The 13,568-nt window shown below is 41.8% G+C and overlaps 1 protein-coding gene across 9 annotated transcripts in view; it reads right to left on the bottom strand.

Annotated features, from left to right (window-relative positions):
- Positions 1–13,568, bottom strand: part of AK8 (adenylate kinase 8) — a 78,691-nt gene that overhangs the window by 59,732 nt on the left and 5,391 nt on the right. For 3 of the 9 annotated variants that reach the window (XM_054084533.1, XM_009569610.2, XM_054084535.1), the window contains 3 exons: positions 10,013–10,097; positions 5,954–6,003; positions 5,130–5,243 (listed from right to left, as the gene is read on the bottom strand). In XM_054084533.1, coding sequence (XP_053940508.1) covers positions 5,130–5,243; positions 5,954–6,003; positions 10,013–10,094 — 246 coding nt within the window. In that variant the 5' untranslated portion in view covers positions 10,095–10,097. Of the gene's footprint in view, positions 1–85; positions 140–5,129; positions 5,244–5,953; positions 6,004–6,685; positions 6,770–10,012; positions 10,098–11,830; positions 11,851–11,983; positions 12,025–13,272; positions 13,397–13,568 lie in introns of those variants that run through there. The other 6 variants (XM_054084532.1, XM_054084534.1, XM_054084536.1 and 3 more) reach the window with 6 other exon arrangements.

Genomic DNA, 13,568 nt, shown 5'->3' with positions numbered 1-13,568 from the left:
CTTAGACACGCATTGGACATCAAACCTACAAAGGGATCCATAAGAACATCACATCCACAAGTAGTCCTTTCTTTACCAATAGTACCTGACCCACAACTGCCTCATGTGCCGGAAGACTCGGCATCAGCGATCTTAACAGCCACTGTGGGAGACAAGAAGAATCTCAAACCAAGACAATAACAGAGAGAGTCTGATATTCTGGAGGTTTGTCGCATAGCTTCAAGTAACTCTCCCCGTTTCATTTTCCAGAAAGTTTATTTAAAATACATTTTATGGTTATTTTTAATGTTAAAGTTAGTTTATTTTTAAACTCAGGATTGTGAAATGGGATTGAAACTGCAGGTACCAATATTTTCAGAAGTGCTGTTTCTTTCTGCTATTATTACAAAGTTCCTCTACAGGTTTAGCACTCCCTCTCCAGTATTTCTTCCATTATTATATAAGATTTCCTGAGAAGAAATTAACAAAACCTTTCTTTCCTTCCTGTAAGAATTTTCTTCCTGATCTTGTTAATTTAGGCCTTCATTCTATACTGAACTTTGTTGAAAAAACTCCGTGTTAGGCAGATAAACTTGATAAAGTCTAAACCTTTGGCCATGCCCATTAAGGCAGCTGTTAATTGTTCGGCTAAATGGCTTCTCTCAGTCTCACTCATTTTGTCATTATTGGTAAAACAAACACTCGGAACAAATTCTGCAGTCAGATTCTCTACTTCTCAAGTCAAAAAATTATCTTTCACTTAACCACAGGAGCTTGACTCTTTCTTCTGTGCAGTCCCAAATATTGTGGGTTCCCATCACTTTTTTTCTAACCAAACCATCTGAAGGACAAAATCCTACAGGAGAGCATTTCTGTGGGCTTACGTTATCCTAAATTATGCAGATAGATATAATGAAAACGCGGCTATGTGCAAAGATTTCATAACGATCTGCTTCATTAGATCACGAAACAATTTCACCCGGAGTGGTGCCAGTGCTACCACACAAAGCACTTCAAAGCAGAGTGGAGCAAGAACTCCAAAACACACAAAAGAGCCCAGTCCTCCCCTGGCAGTGGAACAGATAAGGTGACCCAGTCAGGCAATGGCTTTTCTTGCCTTGTTTATCTCTGCTGTCGCCAGGTCTCAGTGCCTTTCCTAATATCAGCCATTCACAAGGCAACGTTCAAGCAGGAAAAAGAGAAAAAGGGAAAGAGATTGCTGCGTTTCTTGAAAGTCAGCAGGTCCCACAGGGTGGTGCGTCAAAGCCTCCTGCAGCCTCTCGCCGCTGGAGCCGGGAACTGTGGCTTTGAGTCTGTCACCTTCCAAAGGTGCACCACGCTGCCATCAGAAACAGATCGCGTCTTGCTTACTTCTTTGATGTGTCATGTCAAGACAGGCTAGCGACTGCTGGGGGTCCACTCTGCTAAGCTTTGCCAAGCTCATTTAAACCAAAATTATACTATCTCCTTTCAGCGCAGCCGCTTTCACAGCCCTCTCTTTGGAGAAGAGTTTATTGAACAGAAACAATCGAGGACACACACGCAGATATTTCGGCGGTTTAGTTCCTTCTGCTCGCTGTGGCTCAATTCCAGTCTCATTTCCTGGTCAGTTTTCCTCCTGCTGAGCAGTGGCCTACAAAAGCATTTTCAATGGGTTGTTTGTAGAATGCCTAATTATTCCACTAGAACTCATTAAATCTGATAGATATCAGCTAACACATTTGCAATTTCTCTCTCATAAACACATAAATAGATCATGAGCCTGGTAGATGGGACTGCATCTCCCAGAAACCTACTCTAATGGACACACATGCATTTGATAACCATGAGCAGTATCTTATCTAAGATAAGCATGAGCGTGGTTATCTAAGATAACCACGAGCAGTATCTTTCTTCCATGATTCTATGATTCTAAGGCACTTGGTACCTGCACCAACATTCAGTTTGGTTACTGGAAAGACCCACTGCTATCATGTTTTACGTTCAGATCACTTCTCTACACACACTGGTTTCATCACCAGTTCCACGCTGCCGAAAAACTGTACTCATTCATGATTAATTTAAATATTTCATGTTATTTTAGGCACGTCATACTTCAACTCACGCGCCCGATCTACTCAGAGTTACACTTCAGTGATCTTTTCATAAAGCGCTACACTTCTTCAGAGGGGAGGAGCACTCTCGCGTGGTATTTTTATGGGAAGTTTAGGATCTTCTGAACACAGCTATAGCTAAAATTCTGTCTTCTCCAAGTTTCCATCTTGGAGAGAAAAGCAGTCAAGTTTGAAGAAATTGGGTTATATAAATGCAATTTAGTAGAGCATTAAGTGCACACCCACCCCACTAGCCCACAATTATCACAGTTGTTTCAACTTCTTATTTTATCCAGTTAACAAGAAAAGTGAAACATGCGATAGCTCATCAGTAGACTTCACTACAGGAAAAACCTGAAGGTGCTTTCTATTAGCATTATAATAACTAGAGATGAGGGAATAATTTGCAATGATTTATCCAAAAATGTACCCGCTTTTTCTGTTCATGGAATATTTATCGAGAGCTCGTGGTTCTGCAAATTTATTGAATATTCAAAAATATTTGACTTCTTTTTGGAGAATGATCACATTTTGCTTTGAAGAGTCAATATTTAAAATTCACTACCTGAGCCGTGCTCATTAGTAAGCGGCCAGGTGTGTGTTAGTGAACGACTGCATGTCCAACTTTAAAAATTGAGCTTCAGAGAAGAAACACTTATTTTAAGTACGCCTTCCATGAAGTCTTGGGCCAGGAAACCTCAAATGCTTTAATGTTCACTAGGACTGAACACAAAAGAGATGAAAGCTTGGTTAAAGGTAAGTAAGTAAAATATGCAAACAAACATTTGCGCACCTTTTTGCAGTGTTTGCTCAGATCTAGTACCATTGGCCTACTGACCTAAAAATGAACGACCTTTGGCACTGGGGTTAATTTAGTCACAGTAACCTTATAGGCATGAAACCTTCTTCTTACAACATTAAATTGCGTTATACGATCTTGACACCAGACATTCAAAAACAGAGCCTCAGTTCCTGCTCTTCCTCTTTCCATTTATTAAATTGCTTTGGCCAGGACTTCAACTTTTTAATGCGTTGGTTGTATCAAAGACAGAATAAACAGCTATTGTTCTGTTCCTGAATAGATACTCAAACCCTCTCAGTGTTGATGGATGATATGTATGCTAGAGGAGTCAAGTTTACCACTTGCTTCAGCTTAACCAGGGGTCAGTTACAGCACAAGTAGGTTTAGGCAGCAGACACGAGCCAGTAAAGGAAAACACAGCTCTTGAGATGACCATCTGGGTACATTTTAAGTCATTGGAAAGCCTGCATTGATTTAGAAGAAGCAAGGAGTTCCCTCTTGCTTTTAGGAGCTATATTTGAAGAATCAAACTCTAATAAAAGAACAAAAGAAATGATTCAGTGAAAACGTTCTTCTAGGATGCAAGATCTCAAAAACAAAAGCAAACTGCTCAGTACCAAACCACCACCAGATTCTCTTTGGGCAATCCTTACTACCTGATTAGCCTTGACATCTTTTACTTTCATCTTCCACACCATCCATCTTTTTAAAAATCAAATAAGCCCAAAAGGACACCCTTGAAAGTGCATCTGTACAGACTGAAATATGTTAATAATTACAGTAATTAAACCAAAGGGAATTTTTGTTTTAAATTCTTCCCTTCTAAGTTGAAGTTTATGAATCTAGCAAAACAATCTTTAATAATTAGAAGGAAGATTCTGAAGTACATATTCTTGATAAGAATCATTTTATATCATCTCAGCCAAAAGCAAACCTTTTGGCCAGGAAGTTCCGTGAGTTTAATGAACTCTTTCCTCTCAGATCTTTAAGCATATTACATGAGGCATCTCCAAACTTCATTCACTAATCCAGTGTAATAAACACAATACTATTTTCAGCCTAATTTCCTAAGGAAAAATAAAAATAATCTATTTATCACACCGTCTACCATCTCAGCAAATTATGAATCTGTTGGACAATTTCAATCAAATTTAACAGTGGTGTAGAATTTCCACAGGTATGAAACTGCTTCAGATTTCTATGAAAATATGCAATGAAGGAGAAAAAGAGAAACGCAAACTAGGGGACTTGCTAAAGTCATAGGAAAGCAGACCTCTTCCATTCTAGTACTCACGGAACACCTTGATTGTCTGGAAAAAGGAATCTGCTAAAAGAGCAGGAATCAGAAGCAGAAGTGCTTCTGGGTGTTCACGACAGTCTTTCAACGTATTTTTCCAATTTTTCCAATTGTCAGTAGCCCTTAATTACAAGACAATTGCATTGCTGATCAACTAATCCTGTGAGTCATTACATCTGGAAAAAGTGTTCTTTGGACTAACTCCTTTGAACACCAGTTAAGAGGTCCACAATGAAGCATGAGTGGATTTAAAAACCCATCTGGAGCAAATTGGATACTTGGAGTTGGGTAGAGTACATCAGTCCAAGAACAGAATGATCTCCTGAGTCAGCTGCTATTGCCTCAGCATACGAGCTTCTAGGATTTTCAATAACTGACTGGACTCTCATGCTGCTTTGGAGTTAATGCACCAAGATAAGTTATTTGTGTCATGCTACAGAGAAATCAAGCATGCACAACTAAGTAGCTCTGTCAGATCAAAAAAAGTTCTTTGTGTACACATTTTCCAGAGCATTTTGTACCGAAGGGGACCTCAGGGATTAATGTTTATTTTACTGAGAGTATCATACATACTGAAATAGAAGACACTTTGTTTAACGATATAATGAACCCTTCTTTAAATTGTATTGTGCATACCTGGCCCTCTCTTAATTCTGCTGCTCGCGTCTAAGGTTAATGCTTCCAGGACCTCCATCACCTTACGCTGGTGTCCTCTCCTGCCCCTACTCTATGCAATGATACATTTTCATCTTTGTTCACCTCTTCTCATCTCGCAGAGACTACCCATCTTCTCTGAAAGACCCTGTACCTACATACAGACAAACCAGTGTACAAACCACCGTAGACAGAAGAACATTTACTCTGATCTGCTCAATTCATAGCAGTGAAAATCATGGGAATGCCATATAATTCCTCTTCTGTGACATGAGAGCTACTAGTATTTTATGCTCTTACAGACCTCTTTTCTTTCTTTATATGCCTTTGCTTCCTTTGTCAGCGTTAATATTTCCTTGAATAACAAAGTCTCCTGAGAGATACGTATGGCATCCAAATGTTTACAAAGCCACATTGCCTGAGGGAAGAAGGAAAAAACATACAGGTTGAAATATTTGGAAAGAAAACGAAGCATTTTTTTTCAGAAGGCTGCAGAAAGACAGTGTTTTCCTAGTCTGCCATTTCAGCAAACAGGCTATTTGTGTAACTTTAAGCAGTTTCTTATGATGATGTGCAAGAATCTACAGCTTTGAATAAAGTCTTTTTCATCTCCAGCGAGCACTATACTGCAACACAGGTTTTAAAGAAGAAAGCTTTCTTCCTAGCATGCAGCCGCCCACCACCATCTGTGTGGTCAGCTTTCTCTGTGGCTCAAATACAACTTTGACTTCTTCAATTCAGCGGTACCAGTGGACATGACGGAAAACTGGCCATGCAAATGAAACAATCCACAATACGGGATCCACAACTGTGTAACTATGGAGCTCCTCCCAGGTTCATTAGTTTTTCCCAGTTAAAAAGCTAGGAAAAAACAGCAGGCAGAATTCTCTTGCATTAGAGCAGCGTCGCTACCGCTACCTCAGTGAGTTCTCACAGAGCTCACTTGAACATTTCCATTTAATCTGCAGCGTAACACTCCTCAGAAATGCCCCCATCAACCTGTCTTGTGCTCTTCTATCACTTTAATAATTCTGAAAATGATTTTCTTAGAATGAAATTTTCACCAGTGCTGATTTCAGTAGAAAAGGGGGCTGGGTAGTGTTATAGCATTGGAGGTAGCGTACTTACAACTGTAGTTTTCCCAGAGGCAGGTGGACCAAGTACACAAATTCTTGGAGCTACGAAACAAGAATATGTGAGTATCAAGATGCAGAACAGCAAAAGTCCCAAATAGTTTCTCACTATCGCATTGTATAATGTAAAGGTAACTACAATGAAACAGTTATTTCAGGTGGAAACGTGCCTGAAGGGAGACTGCAGGATTGGGCTCTGCTGGGGGAAAAAAGGGGGAAACGTTAAGCCATTGACCTTTAACCTCCATGGTCAACGACAGTAATACTCTGACTAAATGCCACCTAAGTGCACACACACACATATATATATATATATATATAAATTTAAGCACATGAAGAGTTCATTGGGTGAAACAGAGCATAAGATATGAACATTTCCTTATCCGAGTTTGACTTCTATTCCCAGATCATTGATTTAAACAACAGCTTTTGCAGTGAAAAATGCTCTAGCTTGTACTTGCAGGACAAGACTATTTAAAAGCAACTATTACCATAATCAAAGAATGGTTGGGATTGGATGGGACTTCTTGAGATCATCTCTTCTCTGATTTCTCTCACACAGTACGGCAGGAAAAATACTTTTTACTTTGGCAAAGCTTTCGGCTCTCATCACAAAAAAATACAATTTCACCTTTTAGTTTCATCTAAATAGGTTGTGTTGGGGTTCAGAGAAGATTTAGATATCACAAAATCAAGCACTCTCTCTCTCCCCTTTTTTGACAGCTACCTTCAGTTTTTCTGGTCATCATTAGAAGTAATTTTCTTCATCTCTGTATCTCATGTTTCTCTCCTGTGTGTTCCACTCCTTTCCCTGAGGGGGCAAGGCAGGAAAAATGCATCCCAGTTCTGAGGAATTTTTAATCTAACACACAGGGACAACACAATAGGGATTTACTCTTCTAAGCTTCATTGGGAAAGAATTAGAGGCAAGACAAACAAGGGAAAACGGGGTGACTCTTCAGAAAGTATTTGGGATGTTTCCATGAATGCATCGTGGGCCGCAGTCTCTTGACCTGTTGTTTTATATTAACATCTTTAATGTGTTCTTTCCCCCTACATTTCGGGGTGAAAAAAACCAAACTGAACCAGAACATATATAGAACAGCCTGAAGAGTATTTACTATGAGTAACGGGGGTCAAAACAAAGGAGGGATCTACTCACCCCAACCCTCCTCATCTCTCGATAACCAGGGGAGATACAGAGTCTGATGGCAGCACTCAGGGAAGGATGTGAGATGTATTTTTATGAGGCCTTCTACGCATTTAACAGTTATTGGGCAGGTGCAATTTTTAAACATACATGAAACCCAAATTACAGATTCATCTTTACAAAGTTATCTGACTTGGAAGGTTTAAGAAAAACTCCCCCCTTATTGGTTCTTGCAAGTGCAACAGAACTAGTACACAATGTAGAAAAATACTTTAAAAGGTTACATCAGCTGTTTTTATCACCTAATTTCTTTCAAATGTAATGTGATTAAATCCTAGGGTTTTTTTTTTAATCTAACACCTTGAAACTCCAGCCCGGTACTTAGGAATTATTTATAAACAGCGTCATAAAAGAGTGCTCGGGTGCCAACACTAATCAACTTCTTCAAACCACTTCAAAGAAAATCAAAAAACCTTTCCATCCACAGATCCTTTTGAGGTTTAACTAGGAGCATGATTTAAAATTCACAAGAAAACCCTTAGGTATTGAAGCTTTAATACACAGCTTTCTTGGACAAACGTTTGATAAAAAACGAAACATACCATTATATACACCATATCATGCTTTAATATTGCCCAGGGCTACTGTAAATGCTCACTTTGTACTAAATCTGGTTTTCTCTCTGCTTAGTGGCTGGCAGCAGATGGGGCAGCGTAATTCACTGATTTACTCATTTGCACACTTGTAAGACTCCTCTAAAGCATTCTCCCTAAACATATGACACCAGGGCACAACGAGGACACCAATCTATGCAATGTTTCACCCCCTCCGATCAGCAAATAGTCAGTATTTAATACTGGGGGTCTGAACCAGCAGTTAAATGAAGTCAGGAAAATCCAGAGAATGCCTCTTTCCTCAGAAACAAATCATATTCCATTCCCTGTTTAGTCTTGATGAGGCGTTACAGGATTTACTCCTCTGAGTAAAGTGAGTTTTAATGTTCAACAATGATTTTAGTAATAACAAAATTAATCCTGGAACGACACAAAAGTACACCTGGACTCACAGTCCCATTTAAGTCCAAAAGATTCTATGATTAATATTAAGGCGAGAAAATTTGCTTAACGTGCAAGAGAAATCCTTTGTCAAACAAGAAAAGCACATAGTACACGATGAACACACTTGCAGAACTTCTTTACATTCCTTCAGAGGTTTGACTGCAAAGGAAGAACTCGCAGAAATGCCCTGTGGATCCTGAAAGCTTTTTTTATTCGCACAAGCCAAGATATAACATGGAAAATGAGCATCTTTGTATATGCAAGATTTATATCTTCATATGGTCCTTTAAGGTTTTTAGGAGCGTGTGAAAAAACAATAGCGCAAATGTCTTAAGCACAAACACTTTGCCGCACATTTGACCGACGAGATTTTCAAGACAGTTGTAAGCTATAATCATCGTTAAGCTTGTTTATGTTTTTAAGAGTACTTTAGATCCCATTATTAATGAAAAAGCTTTTCTAACTTCACACCTGGGATAGATGCAATGTTTCTTTTCCACACATCTCCGTTTGAAATTTCCTCTAGGGCTAAAACTGTCTAGCAAGGCAAGATCATGAAAATTCATCACTTTACTGATGGCTCTAATAAGGGTTTGGTTTTTTTTTTCTTCTAAATAGTCAGCACCTTCCACCATGATCAAAAAGTAAAATCAACTCTGTTACAGATTTCTGTTACATTATTTTCCGTATAATTTATTCTTAAAACAACATTTAGGCTTTAATTTTAATTGGAGTTCCTTCTCTTTCTTAATAGGTTTTGCTAGACCAAAAGCAGACAAACAACTGCTGTAGTTCTATCTTTAGCCTCTAAGTACTGAAGTCACGAAATGGAAATCTGCCTAAGTCTGTTCAGACAACGCAGCGGAGCAGAAGGACAAATGTTAGCTCAATGTGAAGAAATTTTATCAGCATTCTATACATCTGCATTAAATTCTTCCACGTATTTTCCACAGGTCTATAAAAGAGATTGATCCCTTGCGCTGCCCACGTGAGGAAGGGCTGGGCACAATTTGCTGGATGTGATATATTTTTTTTTTTTCCTTGATATTTAGCAGCATTTCGATCAACATCCACCTGATCGCCCCCACGAAGAGCTCACGGCACCTCCGGTGATAATCATTCCACTGACGCTGCAGCAGAACTTTCATATTGGTTTACTATGGTTTTAAAGAAACATCAAAGCAACGTGACACCACCTACCCCTGACAGCTCATGCAGAACAGAAATTATAGTTCAGCTGTGCATATCCAAATACAATCTGCCTAAGGGTGAACAGTTTGTAAATCAAATAATTTGATTGAGTGTACAAGCTTTTATTGGGCAGAATACAGACTTCCTATTCAATTTACGGGGTTTTGTTATATGTACAAGTAGGCGCGTTCCCTGCTCCTGCACCGGAGATGCCACTGAGCAGTGGAACTCATTAACAGCAGCTAGTAACGAATTAATCAAAAACACAGAGAATCTGCCAGCCCAGGTAGAATAGGAAACCAAATTTACACCTGACAAAAAGAGTAATTAGCGAGCTTAAAGACAACAGGAAATATCAGATGGGGCACAGAACGCATTAATAATTGATACACCAGAACTCTCTGTTATTCCCTTAGAGGATTTCATTGTTATAACTGTTAAAGTGCATTTTTTATTAGATTACCCACTAAAAAAAAAAAGAAATTAAAAGCATCTTACCTACAACTATTCCAAAACGCTCACCTTTTTCTTCTCCCCCCCCCCAAGACACAGTCTGGAAAGTTTTATCCATCATTTGCCAACTGCAGCGCAGCTTTCAAACTGCTGTTTACAAATAAGCAATTGAACTATCTACGGTGTCTCAGTTTTCACTTACCATCATCATTGTTTCGCTTTAAATGGTCTATCATAAACTGAATGGGATCATCGGGTTTATGAATTAACAGCTCTTCAAGCATGTTCTGGAAATAAATAGGACAAAGAGAGTAAAATTTAGCATAGCTACGCAGTCAATATATATCGCATTTTTCACAGCACTGTTAAAATGATCTTAAAGAGTTTATAAACGCTTATTCATTTTCTTAAGGCTCCTTTCATGGATAAAATTGAGACTATGAAATCTGTTTTAGAGGCTGAAAAATTAAAGCATGGTCAGAAAATTGCCAATATTAGAAAAAAAAAATCACTTATTTTCTTTAACCTCTTTATGATACACATGGACACCAGAAAGGTTTGGCTTGAGCAGTCTGGGGTAGATAAATGGTTGAGTCAGCGCTGACATAAAAACCATACGAGGAGTTTGGAAACAGAGTCAATTTAAATGAATACCTCTGCAAGCTAAACCCCCTCCTCGAGCAAATCCCCCCAAGTTTCTGCCGAGCCTCGGAGGCTACAGAACAGACGAGACTTGCAGAAAACAAAACCCCAACAGCAATCAAAGCCACAATCGCAGCACATCTCACTGCTATAATCACACCAGTTTTCCTCCGATGTGAAAAGTAAGGAGGGATGAGGGGGGAAGAAGCTTTAAGGCGTTTCCTTAAGTATCTGATTTGGACCTTATTTTCCTATTAAATGTTTGAGGCAATCCAGGGCCTCACTTCAGCTCCCACCGACAGCAGTGGGGATCACGCGCTGATCTGAGGATCGCAGAGTTACAGGCAGAGAAAGGAATAACAGCGAGAAGCACAGCTCCAGAGATTTTCTGCACGACATTTCAGCACAGCCAAAAAATTCTGCAATTAAATCTAAACAGCAAATAGCAACTAATTCTCTCGCTTAATGTACCTACCAAAATGCTCATACAAGACATGGGAAATTTTTTTTCTAAGCCTTTTGCCTAAAAAATGAGCCTTAACGCTAATATTTGCAAGTAAATTCCATAAGGTCTGTCTATTCCATAAAATTTTATACTCTAACCAATTGATCGTCTTTTCTTGGAGCAGTCTGTTTTCCATTTGTGCTTCATCTAACTCATTAGAATAATTAAAACGCTGAATTTTGTTTACAAACTGTTTCACATTCTGATGCTTCAAGGACTGGGTAGAACACAGCATAAAGTATGAAATTTGTATTTTAACTGGAAGTTGATGTAAAAAATTACTACTTTCCAGGAACAATTCTTTAAACTAAGAAATCAGAATTTGGCACTAGAATTACCAGTAGCTTTGAAAATAAGAAACCTAGAAAATCTGGTCTGAATACAGTTCAAAATTATTCTGGCTGACAATGATACTTTCACTATTTTGTGCCCCAATCAGCATTTACACACATTCATTTTGCCCAGTTTCATTTTACACGAGCTATTTTGCTAATCTCTGGGTGACGCTCACGGTTTGGGTCTTACTCTTTAGGTTTCACATTTTGGGTTTGGTGTTTACACTTAGGACAATAACTTCAAGCTCTATTTGGAGTATTATGTTGCTACAACACAACTGAAGCAGGAAAAGGAAATAATAAGTAAATCCCATAAGTATTTTATGCAATTTGAGGTCCTGCAGCCGCAGTCGATGCCTTGTGGAACACCAAACACAGCGTTGCCATCAAACTCCCATGAATATCGTGCCACACTGGTCAGACTAAATAGCTTTGAAGTTATGTGCGGTGGGGAAAAAAAAAAGGAGGAGAAAAAGAAAGAAAAAAATCACCATTTGTGTGTTTTCTAGTGAGATTTAACGAAGTAAAAAGGCCTTACGAGATACAAATCTGAGTGGAGAGGAAAGTTCGCAGTACGAGGCTCTCCAGCGAGGTCCCCGGACAGAACAGCACCAGAATATTCAGCCCCTCGCACGACCCTCTGTGGGCTCCACAGAAGGGCTTCTCCCCAAACTCAGAGAACCAAACATACCTTCTTCTAAGGGAATGAAAGCAATCGTGCTATTTACTGAAATTACAACTTCTTTTCCTTTATTTTCGACACAGGAAATGAGTGGGAACGCAGAGTTTTAAGGGGATAATGCCGGATGCAATATCACCTGGTCAGCCTCTGCCTCAGATGGGGCCAAATTCCGCACCTGAGTTTGTTGCCTCCTCCTCTTCCTCCCTTTCCTGCCCCTTTCATGGACCCAATACTTCTCTCTTCCAAGCTGCCCCTTTCATAGAGTCACAGGATGGATTGGAAGGGACCTTAAAGGCCATCCAGTTCCAGCCCCCTCCGGGCAGGGACACCTCCCATGCTCGGAAGCAGCAACTACAAACCCCAGCAGCTGGCAGGCTGTTATTGCAATAGGTTAATTAATTAATTACCACCCCTGCTCACTCCCTCAGGCAGGAATGCCCACCCCCGGGTACCCACTCGAGCCCAGTCCCTGTCGCAATGGGGGAAGGAGGTTGGTGGCCACGGTGACCTGCGAGGAAACCAGGAGGGGTGGTACTGGGTGTCCCCCCCGCGCTGAGAACGGGGATGGAGGGAGTGGGGATGGGGGAGATGGGGATGAGGATGGGGGAGACAGGGATGAGGACGGGGATAGGGGGAGATGGGGGGGATAGGGATGAGGATGGGGATAGGGATGAGGATGGGGGAGATAGGGATGGGGGAGACAGGGATGAGGATGGGGATGGGGGAAATGGGGGAGACAGGGATGAGGACGAGGATGGGGGAGATGGGGGATAGGGACAAGGATGGGGATGAGAATGGGGGGGAAGTAGGGATGGAGTGGGGATGGGGGTGCGGAGATGGGGGAGAGGGAAATGGAGAGGAGAGGGATAGGGAATGGGGATCGGGGGAAGAGAGGGATGAAGGAGGAGAAGTGGATGAAAATGGGGATGGGGGGCATGGGGGGAAATAGGGATGAGGAAGGGGATGAGGATGGGGGAGATGGGAGGGATGAAGATAGGGATGAGGATGGGGGGGAAGTGGGAATGGAGTCGGCATGGGGATGGGGGTGCAGAGATGGGGGAGAGGGAAATGGGGAGGAGAGGGATAGGGAATGGGGATGGGGGGTGAGAGGGATGAGGAGGAGATGGGGATGAAAATGGGGATGAGGGGGATGGGGGGCATGGGGGTGGGGGGAGAGAGGAATGGGGGGAAGAAGGGGATGAGGATGGTGATGAGGATGGGGGGAGATAGGGATGAGGATAAGGCCGAGGATGGGGGCGGGGGGCTCCGAGCCCCCCGGTGCGGCCGGGCCCGTTCACCTGCAGGAGCCGGAACAGCCCCCGCTCCTCGGCGTAGGCGCCCACGGGCGGCGGCGGCCCCGGGCGGGTGAGGGCTTCCATGGCCGCCCCGGCAACCGATAACCGGCCCCGCGGCGCCAACGGCCGCGTCACCGCGCCGGGAGGGGCCGCCCCGCGCCGTCACCGGGGCGACGGGGGACGCCGGGGCAGCGGCCTCCAGCCCCGCATCCCGGCACCCCGCTGGGCCCCGGGGGCCACACCGCCAGGGACCCCCAGCCCTGACCCCCACAGCGGACCCTGGACCCTAATCCCTGAAC

Source organism: Cuculus canorus, chromosome 19 (assembly GCF_017976375.1).
Source record: "Cuculus canorus isolate bCucCan1 chromosome 19, bCucCan1.pri, whole genome shotgun sequence".
NCBI lineage: Eukaryota > Metazoa > Chordata > Aves > Cuculiformes > Cuculidae > Cuculus > Cuculus canorus.
Note: the sequence above shows the minus strand (reverse complement) of the source record. Positions and strands in the feature narration are given on the sequence as shown.